Genomic DNA, 14,721 nt, shown 5'->3' on the forward strand with positions numbered 1-14,721 from the left:
GGACCCCTCCAGCATCTTAATGTTGTTACTGGTGCTTACTGGGGAAGCCCCTCCGGGGTGGCACACGTGGCCAGTGTGCCCCGGCTCAAGCGTTGTCCCCTCCAAACTCTTCTAGTGCTTAGGACAGAATAAATCAAAATCCAAACCCAACCGCTCGCCTCCCCGGGATGAAATCTGGCAGCTCGCATGACCAAACCACACCCCCCCCCCCCAAACCCAGGACCCCACAGGACCCCCGACCCGGCCCAGCCTGCCAACAGAGGCCAGAAGGAAAAAAAAAAAAAAAAAAAAAAAGAAAATAAATCCATGAGGTATTTGCGACCTTAACAAAACCAAGGGAAGGCCAAAAGCTTTTGCGTCCCCGCCGGCGAGGCAGCCCCTGCTCGCGGGACCACCAGGAGCCACCGGCCACCACGGGACGGTAATTAAGGACCTCACTGAGCCACGAGCCCCCGTCGCCCTCGCCGGGAGCCCCTCGTTTCATTCACCCCGCTGGTTCCGGGTCCAGGATTGGACCCTGAGAGACATTTGAAGCTGCTCTGCCTGCAACCCACGGCCACAGCTCCAACCGGCACGGGGAAGCCCCCACGGAGATGCTACTGGGACCAGGGACGTGGGTCACCTCAGGAGCAAGGAAACCACTTCCAAAAACCCTTTGGCTTCTCTTAAAAACCAGATTTTCATTCGCTTTTCTTAAGAGCTGAGCATGGAAACCCATCAGCAGAGGCGAGGAGGACGTTCCTACAACCAGGAGCATCGTTGCTCTGGTGTCTTGGATGCCGGGGGGGGGGGTTTTCATAGCAGCCACTGATCGCGGAGGTGTTTGCAAAATATTCCCCCCCCCCCGCCCCAAAATCTCTAAGATTAAAAACCAGCCCCAGATGGCAGGTGGTGGTTTAAGGTCCGAGCCAGGACAGTTGCCAGGTAGAAAGCGAGCAAGAGCAGAAGGTCCTTGGGACCTGGTGGTGCTTGAAGACGCTGGTGAAGAACGTGGAGAGTTAAATTAGCCCTTGAGTTATGGCACCGAAACGCCGTCTCCTTCCTGGCCCTGCCGCCGGCTGTGCCTTCTGGGGGGATGCTACAAGGACCTGGGTTTCGGGGAGAAGGAGGAGGAGGAGGAGGAGGAGGAGGAGGAGGAGGAAGGGGCTCAGCCCACCCCAACGGGGGCCAAGCCGAGGCGGAGGGCGAGTGGTCACAGGTAGGTGATGGAGCCGGGCATGGGTGCTGCTTCCCGGCGCCCGCCACAGTTCTGCCCTCGAGCCGTGGCCTCCCTGAGCCCCGGCGGAGACGGGGAGGACGAGACGGAGGGGTGCAGAGAGGGTCTTCCCCCCCCCCCGACCCCTCTCCATCCCTCTTCAGCTCACACGGAGGTCTCTGACTGCAGCCTCATGACAAACTTGTGCGACTTGGGGTCCACGAACTCCTCTGAGAGCTTGAAGAAAGGGATCTTCTTGGTGCTCACCACCAGGCTGAAGTCCTGGCGCTTCAGCACAAAGACCACCCCATCTTTCAGGCCGTTGGTCACTGGCTCCTCGCTGACCAGCGTCCACTGCTTGGCCAGCCAGCGGTCCTTGTGGTACTGGATGGTGGGCCCAGCTGTCAGGTACCGCTCAAGGAACGCCTTGGAGGAGGGAAAGAACACGTGAAAGTCACCTTTCTATGCCTCAGCCTATTTTTTTTTTTTGCAGCCTCAAGCTGCTCGGCAGGTCCTGCAGGAAAAACATCCCCTGCGTGGCTGGTTCCCACCGCCACGCGTTGCTCCCTTGGGGTTACACCCACTTTTCTGGTTGTATCCCCCAACCCTGTGTTCTCCCGGTGTGATGCTCTCACATGGTGGATATTTTAGACCAGCTCTGAGGAAGGATTTCTGTGCAGAAGGGGCTGTTGGGCGTTGGAATGGGCTGCCCAGGGCAGGGGGGAGTCCCCGGGATCCCTGGGGGGTTGAAGAGTCGGGCTGAGCCAGCGCTGAGGGATCTGGGGGAGTTGGGAACGGTCAGGGGGAAGGTCATGGTTGGGCTAGAGGAGCCTCAAGGGCTTTTCCAACCCGGATGACTCTGGGATTCTGTGAAAACTCCCCTCCCCAAGCCCTCACGCTCTGCACCAAGCTCTCGGGCAAAGCTGTGGCCCCATCCCACCTCACCGTGCGCCCCCCTCCACGCACCTTGGGTGTCATGTCGTGGGTGATGCAGAACTCGAGGTGCTGCAGGATGCTCTCCATGGTGTGGTAGGGCTGCTGCTTGGTGGTGCGCAGGTACTTCTGCATGGCCCGGGCCATGGAGGCAAAGATGGCCTGAGCCGCCTCCCGCGGGTCCATGATCTCCCGGGGGTTCTTCTGATCCTCCTCCTGCAGCCGCTTGATGTGGGTGAAGGCTTCTTCCACCGCCACCACCAGCCTGCAGGAGGAAAGCCACGGCCGTGGTTGCAGCGGGGCAGGCTCCAGCCACGGGCAGAGAGATCCCCTGGACTTATGGGGGGGACAGCAAAACCCCAATTTCCCACCCCAAAACCATTTTACGGGGAGATCCGGTTGTGTCGCGCCAACAGCCGGCTTTGGGATGCGCTTCCCCAAAGAGCCGGGATTGGGGTGCCCCCTCCCTGCTCCCTGCTGTGGGCACCCCCCGGGGGCACACGGACCCCCGGCCCCGCCGCCGGCCCCGTACCTGGCGCGGCGTTTCCGCACCCTGCGCTCGTGCTCCGCCTCCTCGTAGTAATACTCGTTGTGGCTGTTGTCGCGCCGCCGGGCAGCCGCCGCGATGACGGCCCGCGACTGGCCCGTGGAGTTGTTGGTTGTGTTTTCTGCGGGGGGGGGGGGGGGGGGCAAAAAGGAAAAAACCAAAAAACCCTTTAGAGAAGGGTTGCGGGGGGAGCTGCGGGGTGCTCGATGCTCCCTCTGCCCCGTGGCCAGGCTGTGGTGATCCTGCTCCGGGCTCTCCCGAGCTGAGAGGAGCCTCTGGAGAGGGAAACACAAGGATGGGGAAGGGAAGGAGGAGAACGAGAGGAGAAGCCAAGGGAAGGGGAGCTCACCCTCGCCGAGGGAATAGACTTTAAACCCGGACATTTTCTTGGACAGGACGGATTTTGGCAGGTTGAGGAGGGCAGGGTTGTAGACTGGGAAATCGTGGTAATAGTTCTCCAGGATCCACACGGCCGCTCGCTGGATGCTGCGGGGAAGACAGAGCCGGGCGCGGTGGCCACCGAGAGCCCCCCCGTTAGCCCCGTGCCTAGGGCACACCCAGCCGGGGCACGACGGGGAAGGGGGAATAGACACAAGCACCCGCACGCATGCTAGGGGGTCACACACACACCCCCCAAAAACCCCACCGACACCTTCCCATACCTGAGATGACCGACGTTGTAGAAGCGGCTGGCGCCGTCGGCGGAGCGGACGGCCTTGAGGGTGAACTGGGGCTGGAGCTGGCGCAGCTCCAGCAGCACCACGGCCAGGTAGTGCACGAAGAGCAGCGCGTCCACCAGCGACACGGCGTACTGCACCACGCCCTGGTAGTTGCGGTCCCGCGAATCCAGGATCCGCACGCCGTAAAAAAGCCAGTAGGAAACGACGAGGAGGAAGACCAGCACCATGAGCAACGCTCGGAAGACGAAGACGCGCGGGAAGAAGGCTTTGGGGCGACGGAAGAAGAGAGCCCAGCTGCCCAGCAGGAGGATGAGGAGTTTGAAGGCCACGGAGATGAAGAGCCCCTCGCAGGGTGTCCCGCAGGGCTCCAGCTCCTCCCGCCACAGCAGCTGGGGCAGGAGCATGAAGGCGAGGGGGGTGAGGAAGGCGAGCAGCGCCAGCGCCCCGGCCAGCGAGACGCCCAGGTGCCGGGAGCAGTCCAGGTGGGCGCTGTCCTCCATGTCCTTGGTGATGCGGGTGATGTCATCGTGCGAGATGCTGTGCTCCGACGTCCCCGTCACCACCGTCGTGGTCTCGCCCCAGTTGTCATCCTGGGGAGGGCGGATGGGAAGGTCACCTTGGGGATGGCTCCGTGTCCCCCTAAATCCCCGCCCCACCCCAGCACCTCCCAGCCACCAAACCTCAAAGCCTGGCGCGCTGCCCGGCGCCGTCACCCCCATTTTGACAGCGGAAACCTCAGCCTGGGGTGGGGGGGAGACGCAGCGATTTGGCCGGGACCCTCGAGGAAACCCTCGGCGGCGGCTCCGTGCTGCGCTCCACCTCTCCGGTGCTGGCGAGAGCAGCTTTGGAAGTGGGAAGCATCCTGCTCCCAGGCAAACCCCCTCATTAGCGGGGCCAGAAGGAACATGCCCGCCTGCCGTCCCAACACACCCTCGCCGCCGCCGCGCAGGCGGGTGCTGCCTCCCCCCAGCAAAATCTCCGGTGATCCGGCAGCTCAGGAAGCCGGATGGGTCTCCCACTGCCTCCAAAATCTCCCCCCCTCGCCCTCCAACCATAGGGGCACAGAAACAACCCGTCCCCATTTGATTCCCTCCCAGCTAAACCGTGGGGATTCAGCCGAGGGAGATGTTGCCAAAACCACCCCCCCGATGCAGCCACGGGTCCGTCCATCCGTCCATCCTCTCGCTCAGACTTCCCCATTCTGTTTTCCAGCACTTTGGCATCCCTGAAACTTGGCCTTTTATCGTATCGTCATTTTTTCCCCCTTAAATTTCCCCAGGAAAGTCAGCAATTTTGTTCCAAACAGCAAAATAAAGCCACAGTCTGGGGCTTTCTGGAGGGATGGGAAGCAGAGGAGGGTCCGGGAGGAGCCTGCCCCCAGGTGAACCCAGGCTGCCATCGGCTCGCTCCGGCCACGGCTGGACCGGGCAGGCTCAGCCGCCGGCATCGCGGCCACCACAACCCCCGGCCTCTGCCGGCGCCGATTCCTTGGTGGGGGAAGATGAAAAGAGCCGGAGCCGCCTGCGTAGGTGGCTGGGAGATGATTAAAGCCAAGGATCGGGCTCCACGGCGGGTGGAGGAGTCCCAGCACCCAGCGTGGGGGCACGGCAGAGCCCCGCAGTGGGCCCACTGGCCGGGAGCCGGGTCGGGGTTCTGACGCCTTGGCACGGCCGAGCCGGTGTCGCCTGCAGGTGCCGAAGCTCATCCCTAGCGAGAGGATCCCCAAGGATTGGATCCCCCCGGGGGTATTTTCCACCCTTGCCCACCCCGGCTGCTTCCCCGGGGCACCACGACAGCCGGTCCCTTTTTCATTTGCACCCGCGCCGCCTGCCCGCCCTCCCCGCCGGCGCCGCTCGCCGCAGCCCGGCCGCCAGCCATGGGCCAGCCCGACCGGCTCGACCGGGCGTGCCAGGAGCCCCCGCGCCCCGCCGGCGGCTCCCACCCTCGGCAGCATCCCCGCCACAGGGCAGAGATGCCAACCCCACTCCTCCCCCCCCGCCGCCCAACTCACCCTCTCGTCCCCCCGAGTGGATTCATTGTCCAACAAGGGCTCGCCCGGCGCCTGGATGGTCACCGACTTGTCCCCGCGGCTCCCGTCCCGGCTTTTGGAGCGATGTCGGTCCCGCCGGTCCCTGGAAAGGCAAGAGAGGGGAGTGGGGTGGGTGCACAGGGGGTGGCAGCACCCGCTGAGGCCAGGGGACGCACCGACCCCTCACCTGTGCTTGCGGGAGCTGCGGGAGTGCCCGGACTTGTAGGAATATCCCGAGTACTGCGACTCATTGTCCATGGTGTCGGGGCGCCGGGGCTTGTGCCGCTCCACGCCGAGGGGCTTGGGTCTGCCCGGCCCCGGGACAGCAGCCAGGGCCTCCTTCAGAGGGGGCTTCTTCAGGCCCAGAGGCACCTTCAAGAAGTCGACCGTCACCTTGAGGGACTCTATTTTGATCACCTGGTTGGGCTCGTTTCAGGAGAAATCGGCTCGCCTGCCTGCGGAGGCGAAGGGAAGGGTCAGCGGTGGCGCGGCAGCATCCCGGTGATCACCCGGGGGGTCCCGGCCAGCAGCCCCTCGCCCACCACCCACCCCGACCCCGCACAGCCACGGCTCCAGCCCTGGTGGCAAAAGGCCACAGGACTTCAGCAGGGAAAGGGAATTTGGGTCACTCTGGGGCATTTTCTGTTTTACCCCATGCCCAAGCTGGGGCTGGGATGGCTACCTTCCCCTTTACTACAATTCTGCACGAATAGCTTCTGGTTTGGGTGATTTACACTTTAATTAATATCACGATCATTATTTTAACTGCCAAGAGAGTGCCTAGGGTGGGGGCCCAAAAAAAAAAAAAAAAAAAAAAAAAAAAAGGAATGAATAATTGGGCACAGGCAACGTTTCAGGCCCATCTCGCAGCGCGGGGCTCTGCCTGGACACGTTTCCCAGCACGGAGCCGGGATCTCACACCCAGGAGATGGGCGCAGGAGTCCGGGTTTCTCGAGGAGCATCGCTCCAGCTCTGCCTCCCCTCACAGCGACGGCCCGAGCTGGGGAGAACTGGGGGCTGCTGGGGGCTGTGGGGAGCTCCCAGGCTGCCAGGAGCCACCGCAGTGGATCCGAGGATGGAACCGCTGGCCTGGGCCACCTGGATGGGTCCGTGGTCGCCAGGCTGGCTCGGAGCAGTGCGCTGGCTCACGCTGCCCTGTCGTTATTCGCCAACCCCAGACTCCCCCCCTTAGAGAGCTCCCCTCCTCCTGCAGGTGCACACGTACATAAATACACACCCTCGCACGCGGGGCACCCCCCTACGCCCACTTCTGGGGTCGGATCTCTGCTGCGTGGGGAAAATAACGCCGTGCTGAGCTCCCCGCTGGCTTCGGGGAGTCCCAAGCTGCTCAGAGCCCCGAGGTGGGTTCGGGGCTGCCTGGCCAGGGTCTGTGATCCCACCAGGGAGAGGACCCAGGCACAGACGGGAGCCACCGGTGACATCCCCCCCCATGCTGGGGGATGCTGGACCCCACCCGAGGGGTCTGGCCAAATCCTCCTGCCTACACCCTAAGGGTGTTGGGGGGGCTGTGGGCATTGGGAACCCTCCCAGAGCCCTCAAATCCCCCTTCCCAGCCAGCACTGTGTGCTGGGGGGGGGGGCTACGAAAGCTGCGTTTGGGGATGGGCCTGTGCCACGTTACCACGGAAATGCCATTTCGACCAAATAAAACCCAAACATCTTTCGGCCTCTTTTCCAAGGCCTCAAACAGGGGGAGATGGGGTCGAGGAGGCAAAAAAAAAGGGGGGGGGGCGGGATGCTTTTGTCCCAGATGCTGGATGCTCACACATTTATCACTATGGAAACAAAAGCCCCCCCCACGCTGGTTGTCTAGGAGATGGCAACAGGGCCGGGAACTCGTCCCAGCATCCCCAGCGAGCAATGGGGGAAGGGGTTGGGAGAGAAAGGACCCCCCTGTGCCCCCCCCCCAACCTCCTGCCAGCCCCCCCCCGCCCCTCCCACACCTCTTCTGGGCTTTGTTTGCAGGCAGGGATCAGGTTTCTGCTGGGAACAATACCAGGGCCTCGGTCATCAGCGCAGGGGGCCGGGGACTGGTTTGTCCCCAGTTCAGTCCATTAACACCATTAGGAGGTGGATGCTGGGGCAGGGGTGAGGGGGACTCACCGTCGGGGCGGGGCGGGAGGTCGGGGTGCGGCGGGTGCAGGCGGGTGCTGTCCCCCGTCCCGGCGGTCACCGAGGCACTTGGGGCATCCTGAGCCTCCGGCGGGGTCGGCATCCAGCTGGCGGGCGCCGGAGGGGGGCTGCGCATGGGGGGGTCGCTCACGGGACTGGCGGCCGTGCCGGGGCTCCGCGGTCGAGCTGGGGGAAGCAAGAGAGAAGGAAATGAGGAGCCAAACGTCCAGGGACCGGGACCACGCGTGGGCCGTGGCTCAGCCACGTGTCTCGCGCCGGGCGCTGAATCCCTTGTCCCGCAGGTTCCCTCTGGGGGTATCAACCCCCCAGCCCCCGAGAGCTCCTTGCGTGGCCTTGACCTGAGAAAAGCGACGGGCAGGGGAGGGTGGGCTGGACACCACGACAGCCCCCAAACCTGCCCCGGCATCACATCCACGTGGCACCAGCACCCTGCCCCGTACCCCAGCACCCTCCCCGAGGCGTCTGGAGCCAGGCTGAGCACCGCTCCTGCACCCCCCCCACCCCGGCCAGAGCCAGGAGAGGCAAAGTCGATTTATCAGCCAAAATCAAGACGGGGTTTGCCAACACAGCGATTCAAGCACCAGCCCGTGATTCAAAGCTCCTTGGCCACCGCTATCCCACGGCCAGTGGCCACACTTCAAGTTCAGCCCCGAGTCCCAGCGCCGTCCAGCTCCCAGAGGCAAAGCCGGAGCCTGGAGGTGAAGGTCGACGCGTTCAGAGGGAGACCGAGGGACGCGCTTCCGAGGGCAGGGAGCGAGGAGCCCCAGGAATGGGTGCCGAGGGCCACGGCGAGCCCGGCCCTTCAGTCACGGGCTGGCAACGGGGCCGAGGCTACGGGCAGAGGCTTTGGGGCCCGTTCCCAGGGACGGTTTGCTCCGGCGTGATCCGATGAACCACACGTGGCCTCCGCATCCAGACCAGGGCTCGGCTCCGGCCGACGAGGCCCCTCCGTCTTGCTGGTACCAAACCGGCTGAATTTTCTCCCATCAGAGGCTGGCGGCGGAGGGGGGGGAATAACCCCCCAACCCAGCAATTCTGCAAAGGTTCATTTGTAAATCAAGGAGCCATCCCGCAGGTCGCTGGAGCTGGGAGCTCCTCGTCCTCCTGTCCCGTGGCCGCTCTGGTGCCGGCAGAGCAACTTGGTCTCTCCGGTGAGGAAGAGAGGGATTTTTTTTTTTTTTTTTTTTTTGATGGTTTGCCCGGCAGAGTGGGGAAAGCCGGTTCGGCAGCACGAGGTGCTCAGGTGGAGAGGCTGGCAGCGGCTGCCTCGTCTCCAGGAGAAGCGGCTTTGCCTTCCCGAGCCCTCAGAGACGTGGAGCAACCGCCGAGGGCCGGGAGCGAGAGCCAGACGCATGCAAACGAGGAGGAAAACTCACATTTTTAATAGCGGGGTGATTAACCATCAGAACAAACTCCCCAGGGGAGGAGAGGATTTGCCATCTCTTGACATCTTCAAGTCCAGACTGGATGGTTTCTCGGGATGATGCTGGAGCACATCACAGGGTTCAAAGCAGAGAGAGTTCGGCTGGAGCTTCGGGGCGGTCAGAAAAGCCGCTGCCGCCGTCTCTTCTGCCTTTGAGTCCACAAACCTCAAACACGAACCATCTTTTGCATTCAAATGCTCAAAAAATAGATCCAAGCGTTTGTAGACGAAAAAGCTTTCTTATTTCAAACAGCTCCAGGGTAAAGCCCAAGAGGGAAATTCCTCCCCTCCCGTCCCCAGCGAGGCAGCGTGCCCCTCGGACCGGGCAGCACGTGGCTCTCTCCCCGTTTTATTCAGCACTGAGACCTCACAAGAGCCGGACACGACGTTCGCTGGAGAAAAACCCACTTTGAGCAAAGGGCAGAGAGAGAAATCAGTGGCTGAACAACTTCTGTCCCGGCCAAAAGGGTTGGGACCGAACCGGCTGCCATCGCGCTGGAGCGGATCGGCGAGCGTCCACCCGTCCCCGTGCCAGAGCTCAGTGATTTACGCCACCGGTGCTCTTTTTCCAGCATCTGCAAATCTAAATCAATTAAATAAATACCAGCATTGAGTCAGGATGCTCTAATGTGGCTACGAGAGAGGTGTGCAGGCGGCCCTTTGCACCACGGCGATAGCTGGCTTCCCACCGCCGGGGCCAAGCGGGAGCAGGAGGAAACATCAGCCACATCTGGGCCACTGTTTCCCTGCTGGACCCAACAAGCATCGTGGCAACTGGGAAACTGAGTCACGGAGCAGGCCAAGAGGACCCTGCGGCCCTGGATTCCCAGCACATGACTCCACTGCTGTTTATCCTCCCAATAAACCCGGGAGGGCTGGAAGCGCTGCTCTGCCCGTGACACAGATGGGGAAACTGAGGCACAGCGCCAGCCGGAGCCCGTAGCTGTTTATGGACAGGCAGAAAACCTAACGCCAGCCTCAGCCTTGCCTCTACACCATCATTTTTGAGCTGTCCTCCCTCACTGTGCTGACGCCGGGGAGGTTGGCCCAGGGACCCCTGAGCAGTGATGCCCACAGCGGGGATGCTGCCGGGACCAGCCTGGGAACGGGAGGCACCTCCCGGCCCCGGCGCACGGGTTTGCCAAGCACCCGGCGACACATTTGCCTGCTTGGCTACACCAACACGCCTTGCTGCCTCCACACAATAGGAGCCTTCCCTGGCCGGCCACCACCGCACTCCCCCACTGGCCACCGGCCCCTCGAGCCGTTACGGAAGCGGGAGGTGGCGGGGGGGGGATGGAGCAGTGGCCGTATTTCACGTAAGCACCAAATGCTGGGAGATGGAGGAAGGTGCCAGCACTGGGAGCTGGGTGCCCACGGGTGACCCGCAAAGAGCAGAAGGTGGGTGCACGGCTACAAAAAAACCCCCACGGGTGCTCCCTGCTTGGACTGGGGGCGCAGTGAGGCTCCTTAGGCAGGAGCTGGGGGGGTCAAAGCAGATCCCCCCTGCCAGGTCTGGACCCCAAGCACCGACCGTGCACCATCCACCGAGGAGCTGGGGAGAGGCCGCCAAGGCAATTCGCTGCCTTCCCCCGCTTCGCACGCCCCCTCCGAAGCGCAAACACCAACAATTTTCCTTCCCTTCTCCCCGGGCCGTACCCAGCCCCACACCTCCTCTCAGCTGAGGCTTCCCAGCGAGCTCACGGCGCATCCCTCAAACCCAGAGGCTGCTCAGCTCCTTTCCACGGCCGAGTCCCCCCGTGTCGGGCTGGGAAAAGGGCCGCCCCCGTCCCCCAGCCGCCGCTGGGAAGAAACCACAAACTTCCAGCTCTTTGGTCCGTTGGCGCGACCGGGAGCTTCAGAGGGACGCGGGAAAGGCCCATGGGAAGCCCGAGTGGTTTAATCCAACTCCCCCACGGGGTCTCATTCTGCTCTCAAATTGCTCAGCGTCAGCTTGGATGCAGAAGGTTTAATATCCCTTCCAAACTGCCAGCTTTAATTACGATCGCTCGGGATTGTTACAATATCCACAGGAACGTCCAGTCCTTCGAGCGTTTGGTCCCCACCAAGTTTCCTCCGGCGGGGAAGTGCCAGTGTGTGACTACGGGACAAATCCCAGCCTTTCACCCGGCATTTCCATCCCGTTGCGTGTCCGGGAGGGCGATGGAGGTCGCAGCCGCATCGGGCGGCGGGGATGGACTAGCTGCCTCCTCGCAGGTAAAAATGATTCTGCACCGAGATCTAGAACCAGAGGGAGAAAAAAAAAAAAAAAAAAAAAAAAAAAATGTACAAAACCCAGGGATTTGCATGAGAACAGGGCTCGATGCAAAGAGAAAGGTATTTGCATTGCAAAACGCACGCCGGCACCAAGGGATCCTAACTGCAGCCCTACGGCCAGCCGCGCTCCTTGCCCGCTCATCTCTCCCTCAGCACCCAGCGCGGGGGCTCAGCCTGCACCCCAAATCCTCGCACCCCCATCATCCGCCCCGGCCCGAGCTTGTGGGGAGCACTCGGGGCTCCCCGGGAAGAAAAGCGACAGCTTCGCCCTCGTCGTTTCTGGCGCCGGGTCCAGGCGGAGGTGGGGTGGCACCGTGATGCCCAGCACGTCGCCAGCCCCCATCACACCTCCCTGGCCCCTCCTGCTCCCACCAGCGTCCCTCCAGCCACACCGGCGGCACCTCCGGGTGGGATATCGGCATGAAGGGACAAACCTACAGATCCCAGATCACATCCTGGAGTCCCGGGATCCCGCAATCCCGGGCTGCTTCTCCGGTGGTCACCAGCACCCGGGATGCGGGGCCAGGGCGAGCTGAGGAGGCGCAGGGCTCCACGCTCGAGCTTCGGGCCGTTACTTTCCTTTCAGCGCGTTCTCCAAGAGCATCGTCGGAAGGTCTGTCCCCAGAGAGCTGCAGCAACACCCAAAAAGGCCAATTCTGACCCCAAAGGGCCAACCACAGCACAAACAACTGCGCTTTTACATCGATGATCCCTCGGCTCCATCAGCTCCAGGTGCCTAAGGCTTAACCCTCCTAAATTCTGCCAGCTGCGGCGGGCAGACAGCGTTATCCGTGTCTCCGGGCCTGGAAAAGCAGCGTGGAGATGGGATCCGTGGGGGTCAGGCGAGGAGTAAGAGAAAAAAAAAAAAACCTCTTGGGTGGGGTCTGGCTGGTCCCACAGCGCCGGGGCCACGATGCCCCCGGGTCCGAGCGCTCGCGGCTCCATCGCTGGCGCTCGCACGGGGGCGGCTGGGGAAGGCAGTGAACCCCCCAGGTTTTCTCTGAGGCCCCCTCCCCAAGCATCTCAGCTGGACAATAAAGCCATAAAGCATCTGCCAGGCGTGCTGGCCATCGGCAAACAGACCCGAAATCTAAAATTTAGCCGGAGCGAGGAGCCGGGGCTGACGGAGGCCTGCCTGACGCCAGGGAGATGGGCTCCCTGCCTTCCCCCCAGCCCCATTGTCTGCGAGCTGATGAAAACAAGAAACCACATTCGATCCTTCAGACGGCTGAAGGGAGCCCAGGGGGGAGCACGGGGGTGGGCAGGCGGTGCCCCCCCCTGCCCCGTGCCCATCCCGGGGGTCGTGCCTCCACAATGGGGGTTGCCCACCGGACCCGGCGACCCGCAACCCTAAAACAAGCCCCCCACGGTCCAACAGCCGAGCGAGGAGCCATCGCTGGCTCCAATGAAGTCGTCTGCTAATTAAATCAGCCGGTCTCATCCTGAGCTCTCCCCCTCCCCAGCACAAAGCCGGTGTAAATACGCAGGAGAAGCCGGGCTGCGCTGAGATCGCATCTGACTCAGGCTGCCTCGGAGCCCAGCTCAGTCCCAACGCAATCCCCGAATTGCGGTGATTAAGCAACAGCCGTCCCCAGAGGCTCCGTGAAGATAATATTTAATTTTTTTTTTTTTTTTTTTTTTTAAACCTCCGCCTCAGTTATTATACCAAGGCCTGGGGGAGGGAAACAGACTCTACGCCCTCTCCCAAGGAAATAAAGCCTCTCGCCCCAGACAGAGCAGCAGGGCCGATGTCTGAGCCTGGCGTAGAGCGGAGGGAACTCCCTGTTGGCTCAGGGCGCTGTGCCAGGCCAGGACCAAGATAAACCGGCTCCGAATCCGGCCGGGTCTCTCGCAGAAGCAGGTGAGCGTGCTGGAGGGGACAGGCGCAGCGGGCAGCCCCCCGGCCCACAGCTGGAGCATCCGTCCTTTGCACCTCCTCATCCTCCGGGCAGCCCCCCAGCCCCTCGCAGGGGTGTGGGTACCCCCAGAGGGTAGTGAGCACCCTATAGGTGCCCACCCTTGTCCCCCTAGGCGCTGCCAGGGTCACCCTGAGGTGGGCAGGGGGGCAAACCCAGCGCTTGCCCCCGCGTCGGGCACAAAGGGCTCGGAGGCCAAGCGGGTGGTTGACCGCAGCGGGGCAGCTTGGCCAGTAAACCCCGGCAAAAAGCCACAGGCACCAGTGCCAGGCTCCACACAACCCAGGGGAGGGGTTGGGGGGGGAACGGGACACCCCCCAGCCCCACTGCGTCACCCCCCGGGGAGGTTCCCCAGGGCCAGCGAAAAGGGAAGCACCCAGCACCCTGGGAGTGGGGCTCGTGGCTGGGTGCATCCTCAGCACCCCCCGCCCGGGGACACCCGGGGACATCCCCTCAGCCCGAGCCCTGCTTTAGGGGCTGAAGGGGGGGGGGGGGGGTACAAGCCCACCCTGGCAGCCCCGTGGCAGACAGCGAGCCCCCCCCCCCCGGGAGCGGGACTCGCCGAGCAGCCGCTCCCCGCCTGGCCGCCGGCCCAGGAAAGTCCCCGGCTTCCCAGGCCCTTCCTGCAGGGACGCGCCGAGCCCGGCCCCGGGCCCCGCACCCCGTTTTTGGTTTTTTTTCCCTTTACCCCCCCCCCCCCCTCTCCCCGCACTCACCATCTCCGCCGCACCTTTGTGCGCGTCCCCCCCCGCCCCCCCAGCACCGAAATCCCGCGGCTGCTGCTGCTGCTGTTGCTGCTGCTGCGGCGGAGGACGAGGAGGAGGAGGAGGAGGAGGAGGAGGAGGAAGAGGAGGAGGAGGCGGAGGAAACCCCGAATCCCAGCGGAACGGCTCCCCCCCCCCCCCCCCCAGCCCCTCTCCGGTGCGCCCGGCCCCGGCCCCCCCCCTCCCCGCCGCTGTTCCCGGCCGCTCCCCCCGCGCCGCCCATTGTCTCGGCTCCGCGCTCCCGGCGCCCCTCCGGGGCCATTGTCTTTGGGGGGGGGGCACACACAAACACAGGACACCCCCTCACCCTCCCCCCCCCCCCCCTTCCGACGTGCAGCTTGGGTTTTTGGGATAAGAAGGGGAAGGGGGGGGGGGATGACCCGGGGGGTCCCCAGTGCTGGGGGGGGGGGCGGATGCTCGGGGCTAAGCCCCCCCCCCCCCCGCCCGCCAAGGTATCATCAGTGGTGTCTGGGGGTCACCGTGTCCCCCTAGTGCCCCCCCCGCACCCAGGCATGAGCCATCCACGTCGGAGGCTGGGGGGGGAAGGACGAGCCCCCGCCCTGGCTGAGGTGCCCCCCGAAAAGGGGGGGTAACACCTCGGGGGGGTTCCCGCGCCTCCTCCTGACTTTGTGCCCTGGGTTTTGTTTTGGGGGGGTGGGGGGGTAAGGACACGCCTGTGAAGAGGCTCCCCGCGGCCCTTGGGTGCCCCCCCCCCCCGCAAACCGGGCCCATCGCCCCGCTCCGGCCACTCGCGTGTCTGGGTGGAGGGTCCGGCCCCGACCCCCTGGGCCGGGGGGGGAGCGT

General features: G+C 63.7%; 1 protein-coding gene across 3 annotated transcripts; it reads right to left on the reverse strand.

Annotated features, from left to right (window-relative positions):
* Nucleotides 1-256: 256 nt before the first annotated feature.
* Nucleotides 257-13,964, reverse strand: VANGL2 (VANGL planar cell polarity protein 2). 3 transcript variants are annotated; one of them, XM_074929260.1, is made up of 9 exons: nucleotides 13,870-13,964; nucleotides 7,508-7,702; nucleotides 5,572-5,839; nucleotides 5,367-5,487; nucleotides 3,338-3,945; nucleotides 3,025-3,161; nucleotides 2,661-2,796; nucleotides 2,162-2,393; nucleotides 257-1,621 (listed from the first exon to the last, which is right to left on the reverse strand). In XM_074929260.1, the coding sequence occupies exons 3-9, from the start codon at nucleotides 5,640-5,642 to the stop codon at nucleotides 1,361-1,363; spliced, it is 1,566 nt and encodes a 521-aa protein (XP_074785361.1). In that variant the 5' UTR covers nucleotides 5,643-5,839; nucleotides 7,508-7,702; nucleotides 13,870-13,964; the 3' UTR covers nucleotides 257-1,360. The 3 variants fall into 3 exon arrangements, with proteins under 3 accessions (XP_074785361.1, XP_074785362.1, XP_074785363.1); XM_074929261.1 differs by lacking the exon at nucleotides 13,870-13,964 and having other exon boundaries at nucleotides 7,508-7,957; XM_074929262.1 differs by lacking the exons at nucleotides 5,367-5,487; nucleotides 5,572-5,839; nucleotides 7,508-7,702; nucleotides 13,870-13,964 and adding an exon at nucleotides 4,036-4,286.
* Between the last annotated feature and the right edge of the window lie 757 nt (nucleotides 13,965-14,721).

This window comes from Athene noctua, chromosome 29, assembly GCF_965140245.1.
Source record: "Athene noctua chromosome 29, bAthNoc1.hap1.1, whole genome shotgun sequence".
Taxonomy (NCBI): domain Eukaryota; kingdom Metazoa; phylum Chordata; class Aves; order Strigiformes; family Strigidae; genus Athene; species Athene noctua.